Source organism: Strix uralensis, chromosome Z, assembly GCF_047716275.1.
Source record: "Strix uralensis isolate ZFMK-TIS-50842 chromosome Z, bStrUra1, whole genome shotgun sequence".
NCBI classification, from domain to species: domain Eukaryota; kingdom Metazoa; phylum Chordata; class Aves; order Strigiformes; family Strigidae; genus Strix; species Strix uralensis.
This window is the reverse complement of record NC_134012.1, coordinates 28,284,257-28,300,149: the sequence shown is the minus strand read 5'-3', so window position 1 is coordinate 28,300,149 and position 15,893 is coordinate 28,284,257. Positions and strand designations below refer to the sequence as shown.

Genomic DNA, 15,893 nt, shown 5'->3' with positions numbered 1-15,893 from the left:
CATATCTGACATATGGGTGAGATTTATTTATACCAAGTGAGGCTGACAAAGATAGAAGATATTTACTTTCTGCTTTAATTAGGTATTGGTTGGATTATTTTTCTTTGGATAACAGCCATTGCTTCTTTGTTGACTTTTCTTTTTGTAAATGCTGAAAATAAATTATGTACAACAAAGGAAGTGAGACATACACACATGGAGGCCCAAAGAGATCTGATGCAATCAAACATCATTAATTTTTTATATATTAATTTCTTCTGCTGATTCAGCTTGTGGTCCAAGACTTTCAAATTATTCAGCTGTAACATATTCTTTATCATCTTTATGAAAACTGTTCTTACAGCTTGAACTGACAGTTGAGTCTCTGCAAAGAAGGTTGTGGTATTTTGCATGATGATGTGCTGACATATTTTGCACTGATATTTTATGTCTGAATTACTTCTTTAAAGAAGTTTACATAATTTGATGGTCTCTTTGTTAAGATCAAATAGAACAGAAATGGGCTACATTTAACCTAATTGTCAGTTAAAAAGTAAAATGAAAGTATTTCTGGAACTGGGAGAAGATATTATATATGTGATACTTTCTCAAGTTTGTCTGTCTACTATTCTGGAACCATCAAATATTGTATTTTAGATCGGACTGGAACAGAACAACAGCTCTTCATACTATGGCGTAGAACTTGTTTCCTGTGCCTTTGTTTCAGCATCTGGTCTTGGTACTAATGTTACCAAATACTGTCAGAATTAATGGAGTTATTCTAGATTTCAACTTTTGTGGTCCATGAGTTTAAAATCAAAATAATGACAAGAGCATTTTTAACCGTAACACTTTTTTTCTGGCTCTTTCTTTAGCCCTGTACCTCATAGTCTCAGAAATACAAACCTTGTAGCTGTTTGCATTTCTGAAGCAATAACTAATTTCTTAGTGTTCTGGAGAGTCAAGTCTCCTGCAGTCAAGTCTTGCTAATCTGGGAGCCATGCTGATTTTTCAGGAGCCAGCCTGCAGGAAGAACTGCAGCAACAATGGTGTAGTGGAATATATCCCAAGAGAGAAGAGGTGAGGAAGGCAGCTGCCCCTGGGAGAGTGCTGGCCTTCTCTGGGTTGCAGTTACTCTCTGCCTGTTAAGACGATATGCTTTGTCTGTTAGATATTTGACTGGGTCTTCTGAATGGACTGGGGCAGCAGGAAGTCAATGATAGAGGTAGTGGCAGGTCTGGCAGTGTTAGTCTCATAGTCCTCATGCCTTACCAATATAAAAGCTTGAACTATCCTCCTATAAAGGGTGGAGGAGGTATGGGGAAGTTTTGGGGTAGTGTTGTCCTTTGGACAATAGGGAACAGGAATAAGGTCTTCCTTTGTATTTAAAAAAATACAGTAGTAAACTAATTGCAGTAACAGGTTCCTTTAGCTTCTAGGACATTTACTCACCAGTGCAGAAGCAAATGAAAACAGTTTTTTTCTATCTGATCAGGAAATACTATGTTCTGACACTAATTGTCATTAAAAAATGAATTTACATGAATTTTGTTGTGTTTTTGTTTTACAATCCTAGATTGGTGAATTATTGAGCACCACACACCCTGCCAACAAAGCCAGCCTAACTCTTTTCTGCCCTGAGGAAGGGGACTGGAAAAATTCCAACCTTGACAGACATAACCTTCAAGACTTTATTAACATTAAACTCAACTCAGCTTCCATATTGCCTGAAATGGAAGGACTCTCTGAATTCACAGAGTATCTGTCAGAATCAGTAGAAGTGCCATCGCCTTTTGACATTTTGGAACCTCCAACCTCAGGAGGCTTCCTGAAACTCTCAAAACCCTGCTGTTATATTTTCCCAGGGGGAAGAGGGGACTCTGCATTGTTTGCAGTGAATGGATTCAACATGCTTATCAATGGAGGATCCGAAAGAAAATCTTGCTTTTGGAAACTTATCCGGCACTTGGACAGGGTAGATTCCATCCTGCTCACTCACATCGGAGATGACAACCTGCCAGGAATCAATAGCATGCTTCAACGAAAGATAGCAGAACTAGAAGAGGAACAGTCCCAAGGGTCTACTACCAACAGTGACTGGATGAAAAATCTGATCTCACCCGATTTAGGAGTTGTATTTCTTAATGTACCTGAGAATCTGAAGAACCTGGATCCTAATCTCAAAGTAAAAAGGAGTGTAGAAGAAGCTTGTTTTACGCTCCAGTATTTAAATAAATTGTCTATGAAACCAGAACCTCTTTTCAGAAATATGGGAAGTACCATTGACCCCATAATTTTATTTCAGAAAATGGGAGTTGGCAAACTTGAGATGTATGTGCTTAATCCTGTCAAAAATAGCAAAGAGATGCAATATTTTATGCAACAGTGGAGTGGTACTAACAAAGATAAAGCTGAATTCCTGCTACAAAATGGCCAAGAACTAGACATTCCATTGTCCTATTTCACCTCTGTCTCGTCCCTGATTGTCTGGCATCCAGCTAATCCTGCAGAAAAAATAATCCGAGTTCTCTTTCCTGGAAACAGCACCCAATATAATATTCTAGAAGGACTAGAAAAACTCAAACACTTAGACTTCCTTAAACAACCAATGGTTACACAAAAAGACCTCACTGGCAACATTGCTAGTCCAGCTGTGAAACAAGCAAAGTTGAAACAACGAACAGACAGCAAGGAGAGTCTCAAGCCTGCTGCAAAGACACCACCAAGCAAGCCTGTCAGAAAAGAATCTAAAGAAGAAACACCAGAGCCTGCAAAGCCTAGTCTGGCACCAGAAAAGCCTCAGAAGTTGGAAAGCAAAGAAAAAGTTCCAGTTAAAAAAGAGAAACCAGCAAAAGTGGAGACCAAACCTGTAGTGGTAGAAAAAGACGTAACAAGTAAAGAAGAACAATTAGTTAAATCTGAAACACCTGAAAAACAAACTTCAGATGTAAAACCAAAAGTGTCAAAGGAGAAGCCAGTGAAAAAAGAAGTCAAAGCAAAACCTGAAGAAAAAAAAGAGGAAAAAGAAAAACCAAAGAAAGAGGTTTCCAAAAAAGAGGAAAAAACACCCATCAAAAAAGAGGAAAAACTGAAAAAAGAGGAGATCAAGAAAGAAGTTAAAAAAGAGATGAAAAAGGAAGAGAAGAAGGAAACTAAGAAGGAGGTAAAGAAAGAAGCTCCACCAAAGGAAGCTAAAAAAGAAGCTAAAAAAGAAGAGAAGAAGGAAATTAAGAAGGAGGAAAAAGAAGCCAAAAAGGACATCAAAAAGATTCCTAAAGAAACAAAGAAGACAGCTACTCCTTCAGCTGAAGCCAAAAAGGCAGCAGCAAAGCCTAAACCACAAAAGAAGGAGGAACCTGCTAAAAAAGAAGCAGTACCTGCTGGAAAGCCAAAGGAAAAAGGAAAAGTTAAGACTGTGAAGAAGGAGATCAAAGTCAGTGGAGCACAAGCTGCCCTTGCAGCAGTTGGAGTTGCTGCCACAACTGTAGCAGCTGCAGAAATTACAGCCAGTGGAAAGGAACTTGAAGCAGAGAGATCCCTTATGTCTTCACCAGAGGATTTAACAAAGGATTTTGAGGAATTAAAAGCTGAAGAAGTAGAAACAATAAAAGAAACAAAACCTCAAGTTGCACTTATACAGGATGAACTGAAACTCACTGGCACAGTACAAAAAGAGGCCTTTGAAGTACAAAAAGAAAAATTAGATAATGAAGGACCTGCTGAGTCCTCTGATGAAGGCATAACTACCACAGAGGCTGAGGGCGAGTGCGAACAGACACCTGAAGAATTGGAACCGGTGGAAAAGCACAGGGTTGATGACAATGAGAAGTTTGAAGATGAGGGAACTGGCTTGGAAGAATCATCTGAAGCAGGAGATTATGAGGAAAAGGCAGAGACAGAAGAAGCTGAAGAACAAGGTGAAGATGAAGAACAAAAGACACCACTGGACACCACAAAACCATATATGGAGCACCCACAAAAAAGTGAAGAGAGCTCAGAAGAAATAATGGCTGAAGCAGATGATAACATTAAAGATGAAAAGTATATTGAAAAGGCAGATTATGAGGCATCAGATGAACGGGCAGAGGAAGACAGGGAAGAAGGAATAGAAAAGGCAGAAACTGAAGAGACTGAAGAAGATGAGGAAGACAAAGCAGAAGACATCAGAGATGAAGAGGAAGCTGAAAAAATAGAAGCTGAAGAAGATTATGTGATGGCTGTGGTAGACAAAGCTGCAGAAGCTGGTGAAGTTGAAGATAAATATGGCCTACTCATAATTACACCAACAAAACGCTCAGAGCCTCAGTCTCCAGCAGTTGAACCAGCCTCTTCTATCCATGATGAGACACTACCTGGTGGTTCAGAAAGTGAAGCCACTGTTTCTGATGAAGAAAATAGAGAAGATCAACCTGAGGAATTCACTGCTACTTCAGGTTACACACAGTCTACCATTGAAATATCCAGTGAACCAACTCCAATGGATGAAATGTCAACACCCCGGGATGTCATGAGTGATGAAACTAACAATGAGGAAAGCGAATCACCCTCTCAGGAGTATGTGAACATTACCAAATATGAGACATCACTGTACTCTCAAGAGTTTGGCAGACCTAAACTTTCTCCACTTCCAGATGCTTTTAATGGATTATCTGAAGGATCCAAAACAGAAGCCACAGAAGGTAAAGACTATAACGCCTCAGCTTCCACCATCTCACCACCTTCTTCACTAGAGGAAGACAAATTCTGTAAATCTGCATTCCAAGATGTATACCGGCAAAAAGAAAGTGAAATCCAAGGCACTGTCAAATTAGAAATCAAAGAACCCTATCAGGAAGATGTTGATGAAAAACATAGTCCAGCCAAGAGTCCAGCTGGCAATTTGTCCCCTCCATCACCTGTTGCCAAAACACCTCTGAGTGAACGTAGTGTGAACTTTTCACTCACTCCAAATGAGATCAAGGTCTCATCTGAGCCTGTCCCCATTGCCACATTGCCTGATGTACATCAAGAAGTTGCTGAAGAGCACTGTGCAAGCCCTGAAGATAAAACGTTAGAAGTAGCATCTCCCTCACAGTCTGCTGCTGGTAGTGCTGGCCACACACCTTATTATCAGTCTCCCACCGATGAAAAGTCTAGTCAGCTTCCCTCTGAAACCAGTGAAAAGTCAACAGAAGCTCCTGTTAGCTTTGAATTCAGTGAAGTCAAAGACGACTCTGCAAAACCCAGAATAAGCCCTATGGATGAGCCTGTCCCAGATTCAGAATCTCCTATTGAAAAGGTTCTCTCACCTCTACGGAGTCCACCACTGATAGGGTCAGAGACCACTTATGATACATTTTTGAGTGCTGATTTAAAGTCTCCCACCAGAGATTACCAAAGTCCTTCTGAGGGGAAACCTGAAAAAGAAAAGTCACCTGTTCAGATGAGCCCAACTTCTGAAGCCAGCTCTGTGGGCCTTTTCCAAGAAAAACAAGATGAAAAAAGCATGGAGTTTATGGTAATTAAGGAAGGCTTCAGCCTAGAAAGGAAAATGGAGGATACAGAACCCAGCAGCTCCCAGTCTTCACTGATCTTGGATGAGCGGAAATTAGCAGGTGATCTCTCACCTACTCAAATAGATATCAGTCAGTTTGGTTCCTTAAAAGAAGATACCAAAATGTCAATTTCTGAAGGCACTGTTTCTGACAAGTCTGCAACTCCTGTTGATGAGGTTGTAGCAGAAGACACCTATTCCCATATAGAAGGAGTAGCTTCTGTCTCTACAGCATCTGTTGCTACCAGTTCATTTCCAGAACCAACTACTGATGATGTATCTCCTTCTTTGCATGCCGAGGTTGGATCTCCTCACTCTACTGAAGTTGATGATTCCCTTTCAGTGTCAGTTGTACAAACACCAACAACTTTTCAGGAAACAGAAATGTCTCCATCTAAGGAAGAGTGCCCAAGGCCCATGTCAATATCTCCACCAGATTTCTCACCTAAAACTGCAAAATCAAGAACGCCAGTGCATGATCACAGATCACCTGAGCAGTCCACTATGTCTGTAGAATTTGGTCAGGAGTCCCCTGAGCAGTCTTTAGCAATGGACTTTAGTAGGCAGTCTCCAGAATATCCTACTGTAGGCACTAGTATACACCATATATCTGAAAATGGACCAACAGAAGTAGATTATAGCCCTTCAGATATACAGGAGCCTACTTTTGCACAAAAGATTTCCCCTGTGGAGCAGTCATCTTACTCCCAGGAGAAAGATATTTCGGAAATTATTTCAGTTTCTCAAATTGAAGCTTCATCCTCAACTTCATCAGCTCATACACCTTCCCAGGTAACTTCACCACTGCCAGAGGAAACTTTTTCAGGTGCTGTTCCACCCAGAGATATGTCACTACATTCTTCTTTTACCTCAGAAAAGGTGCAGAGCCTAGGAGAAAAGCTGTCACCAAAGTCTGACCTATCTCCATTAACTCCAAGGGAATCTTCTCCTCTGTACTCTCCTAGTTTTCCAGATTCACCTCCTGCAATCACAGAAGTGGTGTCAACTAGTCATATCCCTTCATTGCCACTGCAGGTGTCCTCTGTCAAAGGTTTTTGTTACCAGGAACACCTAACAAAACATGGTCCAGAACCTTTACTCAGCCCAGAAAAAGAAGATTCAGAAAAAAGCAGCAGGTCACCAGAAGAACTTAGTTATTCTTATGAGGCCACAGAGAAAACTACTAGGTCACCAGAGGATATTAGCTACTCCTATGAGGCAGCTGAAAAATCTACTAGATCACCTCAGGCCACAGATTATTCCTATGAGGCAACTGGGAAAACTACTAGGTCACCTGGGGCCACAGATTATTCCTATGAGATAATTGCGAAAAATATGAGGTCATCTGAGGTCACAGATTATTCCCATGAGATGACTAGGAAAATCACTAGGTCACCTGGGGATACAGATTATTCCTATGAGACAACAAGGAAAACCACCAAATCACCTGAGGTCACAGATTATTCCTATGAGACAATAGGGAAAGCTACCAGATCACCTGATACTATGGATTACTCCTATGAGACAAGAAGAAAAACCACTAAGTCACCAGAAGCCATTAGCTACTGCTATGAGACAACTGGGAGAACCGCAAGGTCACCAGAGGCCTTGGCTTACTCCTATGAGACAACTGGGAAAGTCTCCAGTTCACCTGAAGCCACAGATTACTCATTTGAGACAACTGGGAGAGCTACCAGGTCACTCGAAGCTACTAGCTATTCCTATGAAGGAAGTGCACATTTCACTCCAGGAAAATCGTTAGCAGAATCCCGTCAAGATGTTGACTTATGCCTTGTGTCCTCTTGCGAATATAAACATCCTAAAACTGAACTTTCTCCCTCATTTATCAACCCAAACCCCCTTGAGTGGTTTGCAAGTGAAGAACAGTCTCAAGATCAAGAGAAGCCATTAACTCAATCTGGGGGAGCTCAACCACCTCCTGGGGGAAAGCAGCAAGGGCGGCAGTGTGATGAAACCCCTCCCACGTCTGTGAGTGAGTCTGCCCCATCTCAGACTGATTCAGATGTTCCCCCAGAGACTGAGGAATGTCCTTCCATCACTGCAGATGCTAACATTGACTCAGAAGATGAGTCAGAAACCATTCCGACGGACAAGACAATTACATACAAACACATTGACCCACCGCCTGTCCCAATGCAGGATCGCAGCCCTTCCCCCAGGCACCCTGATGTTTCCATGGTTGATCCAGAGGCTCTGCCTGTTGATCAGAATTTGGGTAAACCTTTGAAGAAGGACCTCAAAGAAAAGACAAAGACAAAAAAGCAGGGTACTAAAACCAAGTCATCCTCTCCTGTTAAAAAAAGTGATGGTAAATCAAAACAAGTGGCTTCACCAAAGCCAGCTATAAAAGAATCTTTGGACAAAATTTCCAAAACAGCTTCTCCAAAAAAGAAGGAATCTGTGGAAAAGGCAACCAAAAATATCTCTAATCCAGAAGTAAAGTCTCGAGTAGAAGAGAAAGATAAGGACACAAAGAATGCAGCAAATACAACAACATCCAAGTCAGCAAAGACAGCAACCACAGGTAAAGACAATAGCAGTTCCTTAGTGTTAAGGTTTTCTTAGTTGTTGCAGTGAAGTTAGTTTGCCTTTATATCAGCTGAGAATGTTGTTTGTAGCAAATCCCCAAAGAAAGTCAAGGTTTTAAATATAAAACCAGCATGTAAAGGCCACATTTAAATGCATGAAATTCACTAATTTAACTTTTGTAATCTGAGAAACTTGATGTGTCAGTTTGCTCAAAGAGTACATAAAATATAAAGAATTTAAACTAGCTGTCCAAACTGTTAACCAACTAATAGAAGTAAAAGTATCACTTTTGTAGGTTAAGTGAAATCAGTAGCAGAGTGAACCACTTTATTCATTGTGAGAAACAAGCAGGCAAAATTCTCTTAACATTAATGTAATTCAATATTGTGGGAGGCAAAGGTACTATCAGCTGTTGGAAGCTCTTATTTGCTGGATTAATTTTAAAAGGAGTATTTTAAAAAAATATAACAGTAGTAAGAGCACTTTCAGTGAACTAAGCATGCACATTACATAATCTGGTTAAAGTCTTATGCCATCAGTGATGACTAAACATACAGAAAGTTAATGTAATTTTGAATAACTGTTGTGTATTCTAAGTAATAATAAAATATGAATTAGATTACTGAAGGAGGCATTGTGCTAATCTGTTGTTTCCAGCAGATCTTGTTGGAGTGTTTGGGGAATACTTTGATTTGCAGTTGTCAGGACTGTTGTCCTGTTGAAAGCTTTTTAGAAGAAGCAGGTCTAGGATTCAGTACAAACAAACCAGCATTCAACAACAGTTTTTAGCTGCCCCATTTTAAGTGGTCCACTGTTCCTTTCTTACACCATTGTTTTCATGTCTCTGTTAGTAAATGTGTTTCAAAGCAGCAGTATAGTTCCTCATGCTGTACATTTCTCCAGCACTTCAGCTCCATATGAAATTCTTCTTTAAAGCATACTTCCCAGGTAAACACTAGACCAGAAGACAAGACTTTATTTGATAATGACAATTAAAATGTAACATCTAATATTTTAACCAGTGTTGGTATCCACAATTCAGAAGGATAAATCACAGATTTTTTATGAGAAAAGGCAATAAAAGATTTTGTAACATAACCAATAGTAAAAACTCTCTAATTCATGAGAAGTTATATTATGGTGCTTATTTGGCATATAGCTCTATGATGAATGGCAGGACATGCTAGGCAGCTGTAATGGACTTCGCCGGCCTTACAGTATGTGACCCTAAATAGACTGTATTGCTCAGATAATTGTTTACCAAGCTTCATCCTCTGTAACAACATGAGAAGGCTAATAGAGTGTAAATGATGATCATCTGGATAAAATTACTGGTTGAATCCTCGTTTTCAGTTCACACAATGATCCAGTGCATAGCAAAAAACCCCCTTTTTTTTGAGCAGTACTTTTAATGTGTTTAAACTTCCTTTTGACTGAAGCTCTTAGAACAAGTACTATACTATGTACAGCAGCAAAAAACCACTTTCTCCTACTTTTTGTGATAAGTGGCTAGTTTGTGTATGCAAATAAGGATCCAGCAGGCAAACAAACACTTGTTCTCAGTTCCCTGAAGAAACTGCTTTACAAGTTTCTCTGTCCTCACAAGCTCCTCTTTGACCCTCTTTCTGCTCACATGTAGTAGCCTCCTGCTGCACCTGTAAGGGAGTCTGGACATATCAACAGCTACCACGTCTTGCTATGTGCTGATACCCCAGATCTCAGGACTGCTTCAAAACTGCATGATTCCCTGTGTGACCCTAGGTATTATAATTGTGCATACCTTTCAAAAAGCTGTACTTCTTAACCTAGAAAATAATACCACCATTTACTGGTGTGATTCAGTAATCACAGCCCTGTGTAGTAGTTGTTGGATAATAGTAGTATATTACTGGGAAGGGTTCAGCCAATTTTTGGTTATGTGGTAGTGAGTTTTTATTGTATTATATAGTTAACAATTATTAATGTTTTTCCTCCCATTACAGTCATAACTGGGATAAACAAAGCTGGAACATGTCATTGGATGTAGGAGGGTAATACCATAATTGGACACACCTCACCTCAGCAGTTATAACAGTAATTAATAAATGCATGTTTTTAAGCAGCCTGTGATGTATTCTTTTGTTTTTTGATTTCCAAAGGACCTGGGAATACTAAGGTGGCAAAATCTACAGCAGTGCCTCCAGGACCTCCGGTGTATTTGGATCTGGTGTACATTCCCAACCACAGCAATAGCAAGAACGTTGATGTTGAGTTTTTCAAGAGGGTGCGGTCATCCTACTATGTGGTGAGCGGGAATGATTCTGCAGCTGAGGAGCCAAGCAGGGCTGTTCTGGACTCCCTGCTGGAGGGCAAGGCACAGTGGGAGAGTAACATGCAGGTAGGTTCTTCACTGTTTTCTCTACCTGTAAATTTAACCTTCTCTGGGAAGCAACTAAGGGAAGCCAGAGCACCTCTGGAGTGGACGGTGGCTGCTGGGGCATGGGGTCCCAGGCTGGGCACCCCATTTCACAGATGATGTGCAAGGACACCTGAGTGAAGCACAGAGCTGCACTGCACTCAGCTGCTCCCCCATTTCTAACCCTTCTGACCTGATCTGGTGAATAAAACAGATGTGAGCTGGTTTACAGGGCCGTTCAGCTGTTTCACCTTGTTACTATACCATATATGATCCAAGTTTGGAAACGTCGCAGTTTGTAAGTAGGAAAGAAAAGTGAATGTTTTATGGTTTATATGGTAATCAAATAGCCTTGGAAACTTCATATGCCTTTCCATCATGATCAATAAACAAAATATTTGGCCATGATCTGAAGAGCTATCAGCGCAGACTGCAGACTGCCACTTCTCTGGAAATCTGCATCTCAGCACCTTACAAAACCAAGATTTTATTCTGATAAATTACTTTTTTGGCAGTCATTTTACCTTACCTTTTTTTTTTATTTATTTCCTTTTACCCATCCATTTATTCAAGTATTTATTGCATAAAGACCCACACTTTTCAAAAGAGAAACATATTTCTTGACCAGGGCTTCTTAAAAAGACATTTTTCTTATCAGCTGTTTCTGTTGTCCATTCCTCAGGACATCCATTCCTCTCCTGTTTTGTGTTACAGGTGACCTTAATCCCAACCCATGACTCAGAAGTGATGAGGGAATGGTACCAAGAGACCCATGAGAAACAGCAGGACCTCAACATCATGGTTTTGGCAAGCAGCAGCACTGTTGTTATGCAAGATGAATCTTTTCCCGCATGCAAGATTGAACTGTAAGAACAAGACCATGCACCACAAGATTAAACTTTGTTTCCAGAAATTCTTCAGTTTGAAAACACCTTTTCTAAAAATTCAACCCATCTATTTCAACTGCTGAACTATATACCTGCCAAATGCTATACTGTGTCACAGTGATGCAAGTCACTAATATTTTTCAGTCTTTGCTGATTGCTAAGGGAAGTAACAGTATTCCCATAGTAGGGTTCAAATTACTGCAAAAATACAGATCCAGTTTCATCTCTGCTGAACATTTGGAAACCATGCACTAGCAACCCCAACTGACTTCTGCCAGGTAGAGGCATTTGCCCTCTAAAGAAACAGAAAGAGAGAGAAAGAGAGAGAGGGGTAGGAGGAGAAAGTAATAAAGAATTAGATCTGCATTAGTTTCATGGCAATAGATGTATCGCTTACTGCAGTCTGCTTATGCTCTCACATGAAAAGGAAGTTTTAAATTGGTGTCAAGCTGAGCTATCACAAGGGGGATCCTTTTTTTACAGAATTAAGTTAGCTGGAAAAATAAAATGAAACAATACATGACTAGGAAGGGATGTACAACCTAAATGCTCATCAGCAGTTTTCCACTTTAATTTGAACTCTGTATACTGACATACCATAACAATCATAGGCCAAATATGCATGTAGTCTGCACTCCATCCAGAAGTCTAAAACCTCTCTTTCAACATGCAGAATTGTTGGTCTAAGGCATGCTCCCAGTGAAAGTCCACTCACTCCAGCCAGAACTGACCAGTCCACATGCTTAAACACCTATGTCCACTGTCTAACTGAAGCAAAATACCAAAGCGATTGGGAGTACATACAGTAGACAATTTGCCTTAGAAAGTGACTTGAATGTACAAAGAAACTTGATGCACTTATTTTTTAATGTTGAGACAGCAAATTTATAAAAGATCTGTGTAGGATCATAGTTACACCAGTAAAGTATGAGTGTGCATGTGTGGTACTAGAAACCTATCTGACTGGTCAAATGGCTTGGTGCTATGAATTACATATGTTAGTTATGTGAACACTTCATTGATGCTCCTGGACAGCTCAACAAGGCAAGATGAGCGTTTTTTTGAAAGCTTCTTTTGTACTGTGGAAGCAAGATTGAAGTGGTGTCCAGTATCAGAGTTACAAAACTTAGTGAAACATTCAGAATGATGAAAAAGGTTACCTGTGAGCCTGTACAGTATTCAACCTTCCTTTGTCATATCTTATTTTAGTTGTTTTATTTAAAAATGAATATGGGAACAAATGTACAGAAATCTTTTTTTTAGTGCTGTGTGAACTTTTAATAGATGAATTTTTAACAAACATTTTCATTTACAGGAAAATGCAAAGAAAATTTTTTCAGGTGAAGGCAATTTTTTTAGTAGTTTTGTAAGATAAGTGAATAATGTTGTTTAAGGTTCTAGTGAGAATGGATATTGAGGTAAAATTTATTGAAAATAGTCAACTGCCAATACCTTTTGGGGGGTGGGGGGGGTGGTTGGAAGGGCACCATGATGGTAAAATTAATCTATTGATGATGACAGAAAATGGGATTTGAAAAGCTGATTGCCTTTTTACTACAAGGGTTTAATCTACATTCTCAACCCTCAGAAGATCTTGAAAAAAGATACAATAAGCAATAAGCTAAAATAAGTCCCCCTTTCCTTTCCTTTCCTTTCCTTTCCTTTCCTTTCCTTTCCTTTCCTTTCCTTTCCTTTCCTTTCCTTTCCTTTCCTTTCCTTTCCTTTCCTTTCCTTTCCTTTCCTTTCCTTTCCTTTCCTTTCCTTTCCTTTCCTTTCCTTTCCTTTCCTTTCCTTTCCTTTCCTTTCCTTTCCTTTCCTTTCCTTTCCTCCTCCTTTCCTCCTCCTTTCCTCCTCCTTTCCTCCTCCTTTCCTCCTCCTTTCCTCCTCCTTTCCTCCTCCTTTCCTCCTCCTTTCCTCCTCCTTTCCTCCTCCTTTCCTCCTCCTTTCCTCCTCCTTTCCTCCTCCTTTCCTCCTCCTTTCCTCCTCCTTTCCTCCTCCTTTCCTCCTCCTTTCCTTGCCTCTTCTCTTACTTTCCTCCCTCTTCTCCTTCCTTTCCTTCTCTAGACTGCTTGCAGAGGAACAGCATCACTGTTCTCTGATTTAAGCAATTTGGATTTTTTAGTCACAGAAGTTTTACCCCAATTTAAAAAATCTAGTTACATTGTAGAATCTGGTTTGCAAATCTGAATTTAAAGAAGGTATAAAGGCCTCCAGAATGGAGATAAGTGCTGGTCTGTATGATTCACCATTATGGCTGGTATTATGTTTCACAATGTAGTGAACTATGACCTAATTTTATTTTCTTTACTTATAATTTATTTCAATTTTACATTGTTAGGATATTTTTGTTTAATAGGTATATGTTTGCACTCCTAATTTTTACGAGGGTTTTTTTAATACTGCTTTAGGGTTCTTTAAATGTGGGTTCCTGAGGCCCATTTAATGCTGTGAATTACTGTTTGTCAGTAGTTGAGGGGTTTGATTTATTTTTAATGTTTCTCTTTTTCCAGGTATCTCTAGCAATGCTCTTTTATTTATTACTATAACTTCTAAGTCATTGAGAATAACTCAGAATGACTATGGCACAAAAGGCAGATGGCAATGTATTGTGAAAACAAGCATGTTTGCTGGGCTCATAATCATTCACCTAAAATTGTTTTTGTAATACATAGTCTACAAAGCTATAGGCAAAATGTTTGGCAGAACAGTTGTACTATTTCTATAATTTTGCTTTGTCTACTTTCTTATATAGGTCAGATTTCAAACTTTTTGAGTGGGTGGGAACAGATTTTCTGATTTTCTGACAATATCTGAAATGGTTTGTATGTCTGCTTTGGTAGAAAATCTGTTTTAAGTACAGCAATGGTCCTGAGACTAATCTGACTTATGCCACTCCTGTGAATCAGGAGCAATTTCACTACAGTCAGGGAAGTTACAGTCATTTGGTCCTACTGTAAATGAAATTGGAATCAAGCCTTAAGTCTCCCCAAGCAAGTTTGTGATGGCTCACACATTTGTTTTACTTCTAAAATAATAGTAATATTTAGACCGTTATAGCTGATCTTAAAATGTACATTCACTTTTTTGCTGCTACAAGAATATTAAAACCCCAGTCTGGCTATTCTAAGGTATTTTAATGCCTGTTCCATCCATTCCCTTTCAAATGACAATGGCGCCTGGGTAAAACACAGCGATGAATTCCTCCATTAGCTCCTCTTGCCCTGAATGTCTTTCCTGCCTGTCGAGCTAATCTAACTGTGTTAGTCCTAGTACTACACAATTGGTTTAGTGTTAAGAGTCATCAAAATGTACCGTGTACATTAACGATGAGTGCTGTTGATCAGCATAGATGTCTAGGAGCATGGTTTGTTATTGATTACTCTGATTATAAAGATTCAATATCTGAGTGTAAAGGACACTCCATTTGAATGATGGTATTACCCATAACAGCATCCCCAGTCATGATCTTTATGCTATTAGTATACTGCTTCATATAATTCAATGAAGAATTAACTTTGGAGATCCCACCCCACTCCTGAACTTGGACAGGGCCTCTCTTGCATGCCTTTTCAAAGTCCTGTGGTGGGCCTGACTTCATTGACCTCTATTTTCACCCCATCTTTCATAGAAATCACTTTTGATTTATTTTTTTTTTTTTACTTACTTTACATACTGTGGTGAATGGAGATAACTGTGAATATGAATGTTGGTTTTTTTTAATTGTCTACGATAGCTTATGCATTTTAGGAGAGTTCTGGTACTCATTTGCTAAGATTTAATCAATTTGTTAATTGAATTTTCAATCCCTCCCACTACAAGCAAGTCAGCTCCAAAGAGTGCTTACTGTGCATTTGGGACATTTCTGTCATATGCTTCTCTTTGTTCATCTGTCACCAGAGGTTCTTGCTCAGTAATGATGTTTTGAGAGAAATAGTAATTTTGTTGGTCTGGATTTATTAGAAAAGGAAAAAAAATGTTTCCACTTGAAAGAAACTGTAAGCTTGCATCTTTTCACTTAATAATTGAACAAAACACTAAAAGCAACTAGGGGTAAGCATTTCTTAGAATGCAATTATATTATTCACCAGGTTTAAAAATGTTTGCTATTTAAAATAAAAAAAGAAAAAAGCCTGTTTGTTGTGACTTTACAAAAAAATCTAAAAAACTTAAGTAACTAAATAAAACAACGGTATAAAAATATAGAAAGGAAAAAAAAAAAAAAAAAAAAAAAGAATTTAAAAAGCAGCTTCTCTTCACTAGACTAGCTAGGAGCTCCAGATGGCAGGAGCTACCTCTTCAAGACTGGGCTGTCATCACAACTGTAAAAGAGGAAATCTGAAATATGCTTTCATGCATTTGCATGCAGCCATTATCTTTCAAACTATGGAAAGAAACAGTCTTGTTGCTGGCTGAGAAGCACCTCACACACCTCCTCTCTCTTGTTCTGAATGGTGTTTGTGTCAGTCTGCAGCTGTGTATGGTATTATGTCTTATAATCTTGCATCACTTCTATTCTATCCAGTCATATCTAATGTAGAAAATTAGTTTC

General features: G+C 39.3%; 1 protein-coding gene across 1 annotated transcript in view; it reads left to right on the top strand.

Moving 5' to 3' along the window:
• Positions 1-13,190, top strand: part of MAP1B (microtubule associated protein 1B) — a 72,077-nt gene extending 58,887 nt beyond the window's left edge. The window contains exons 5-7 of the mRNA XM_074856715.1: positions 1,556-8,057; positions 10,201-10,439; positions 11,172-13,190. Coding sequence (XP_074712816.1) covers positions 1,556-8,057; positions 10,201-10,439; positions 11,172-11,327 — 6,897 coding nt within the window. The 3' untranslated portion in view covers positions 11,328-13,190. The remainder of the gene's footprint in view (positions 1-1,555; positions 8,058-10,200; positions 10,440-11,171) is intronic.
• The last annotated feature ends 2,703 nt before the right edge of the window (positions 13,191-15,893 follow it).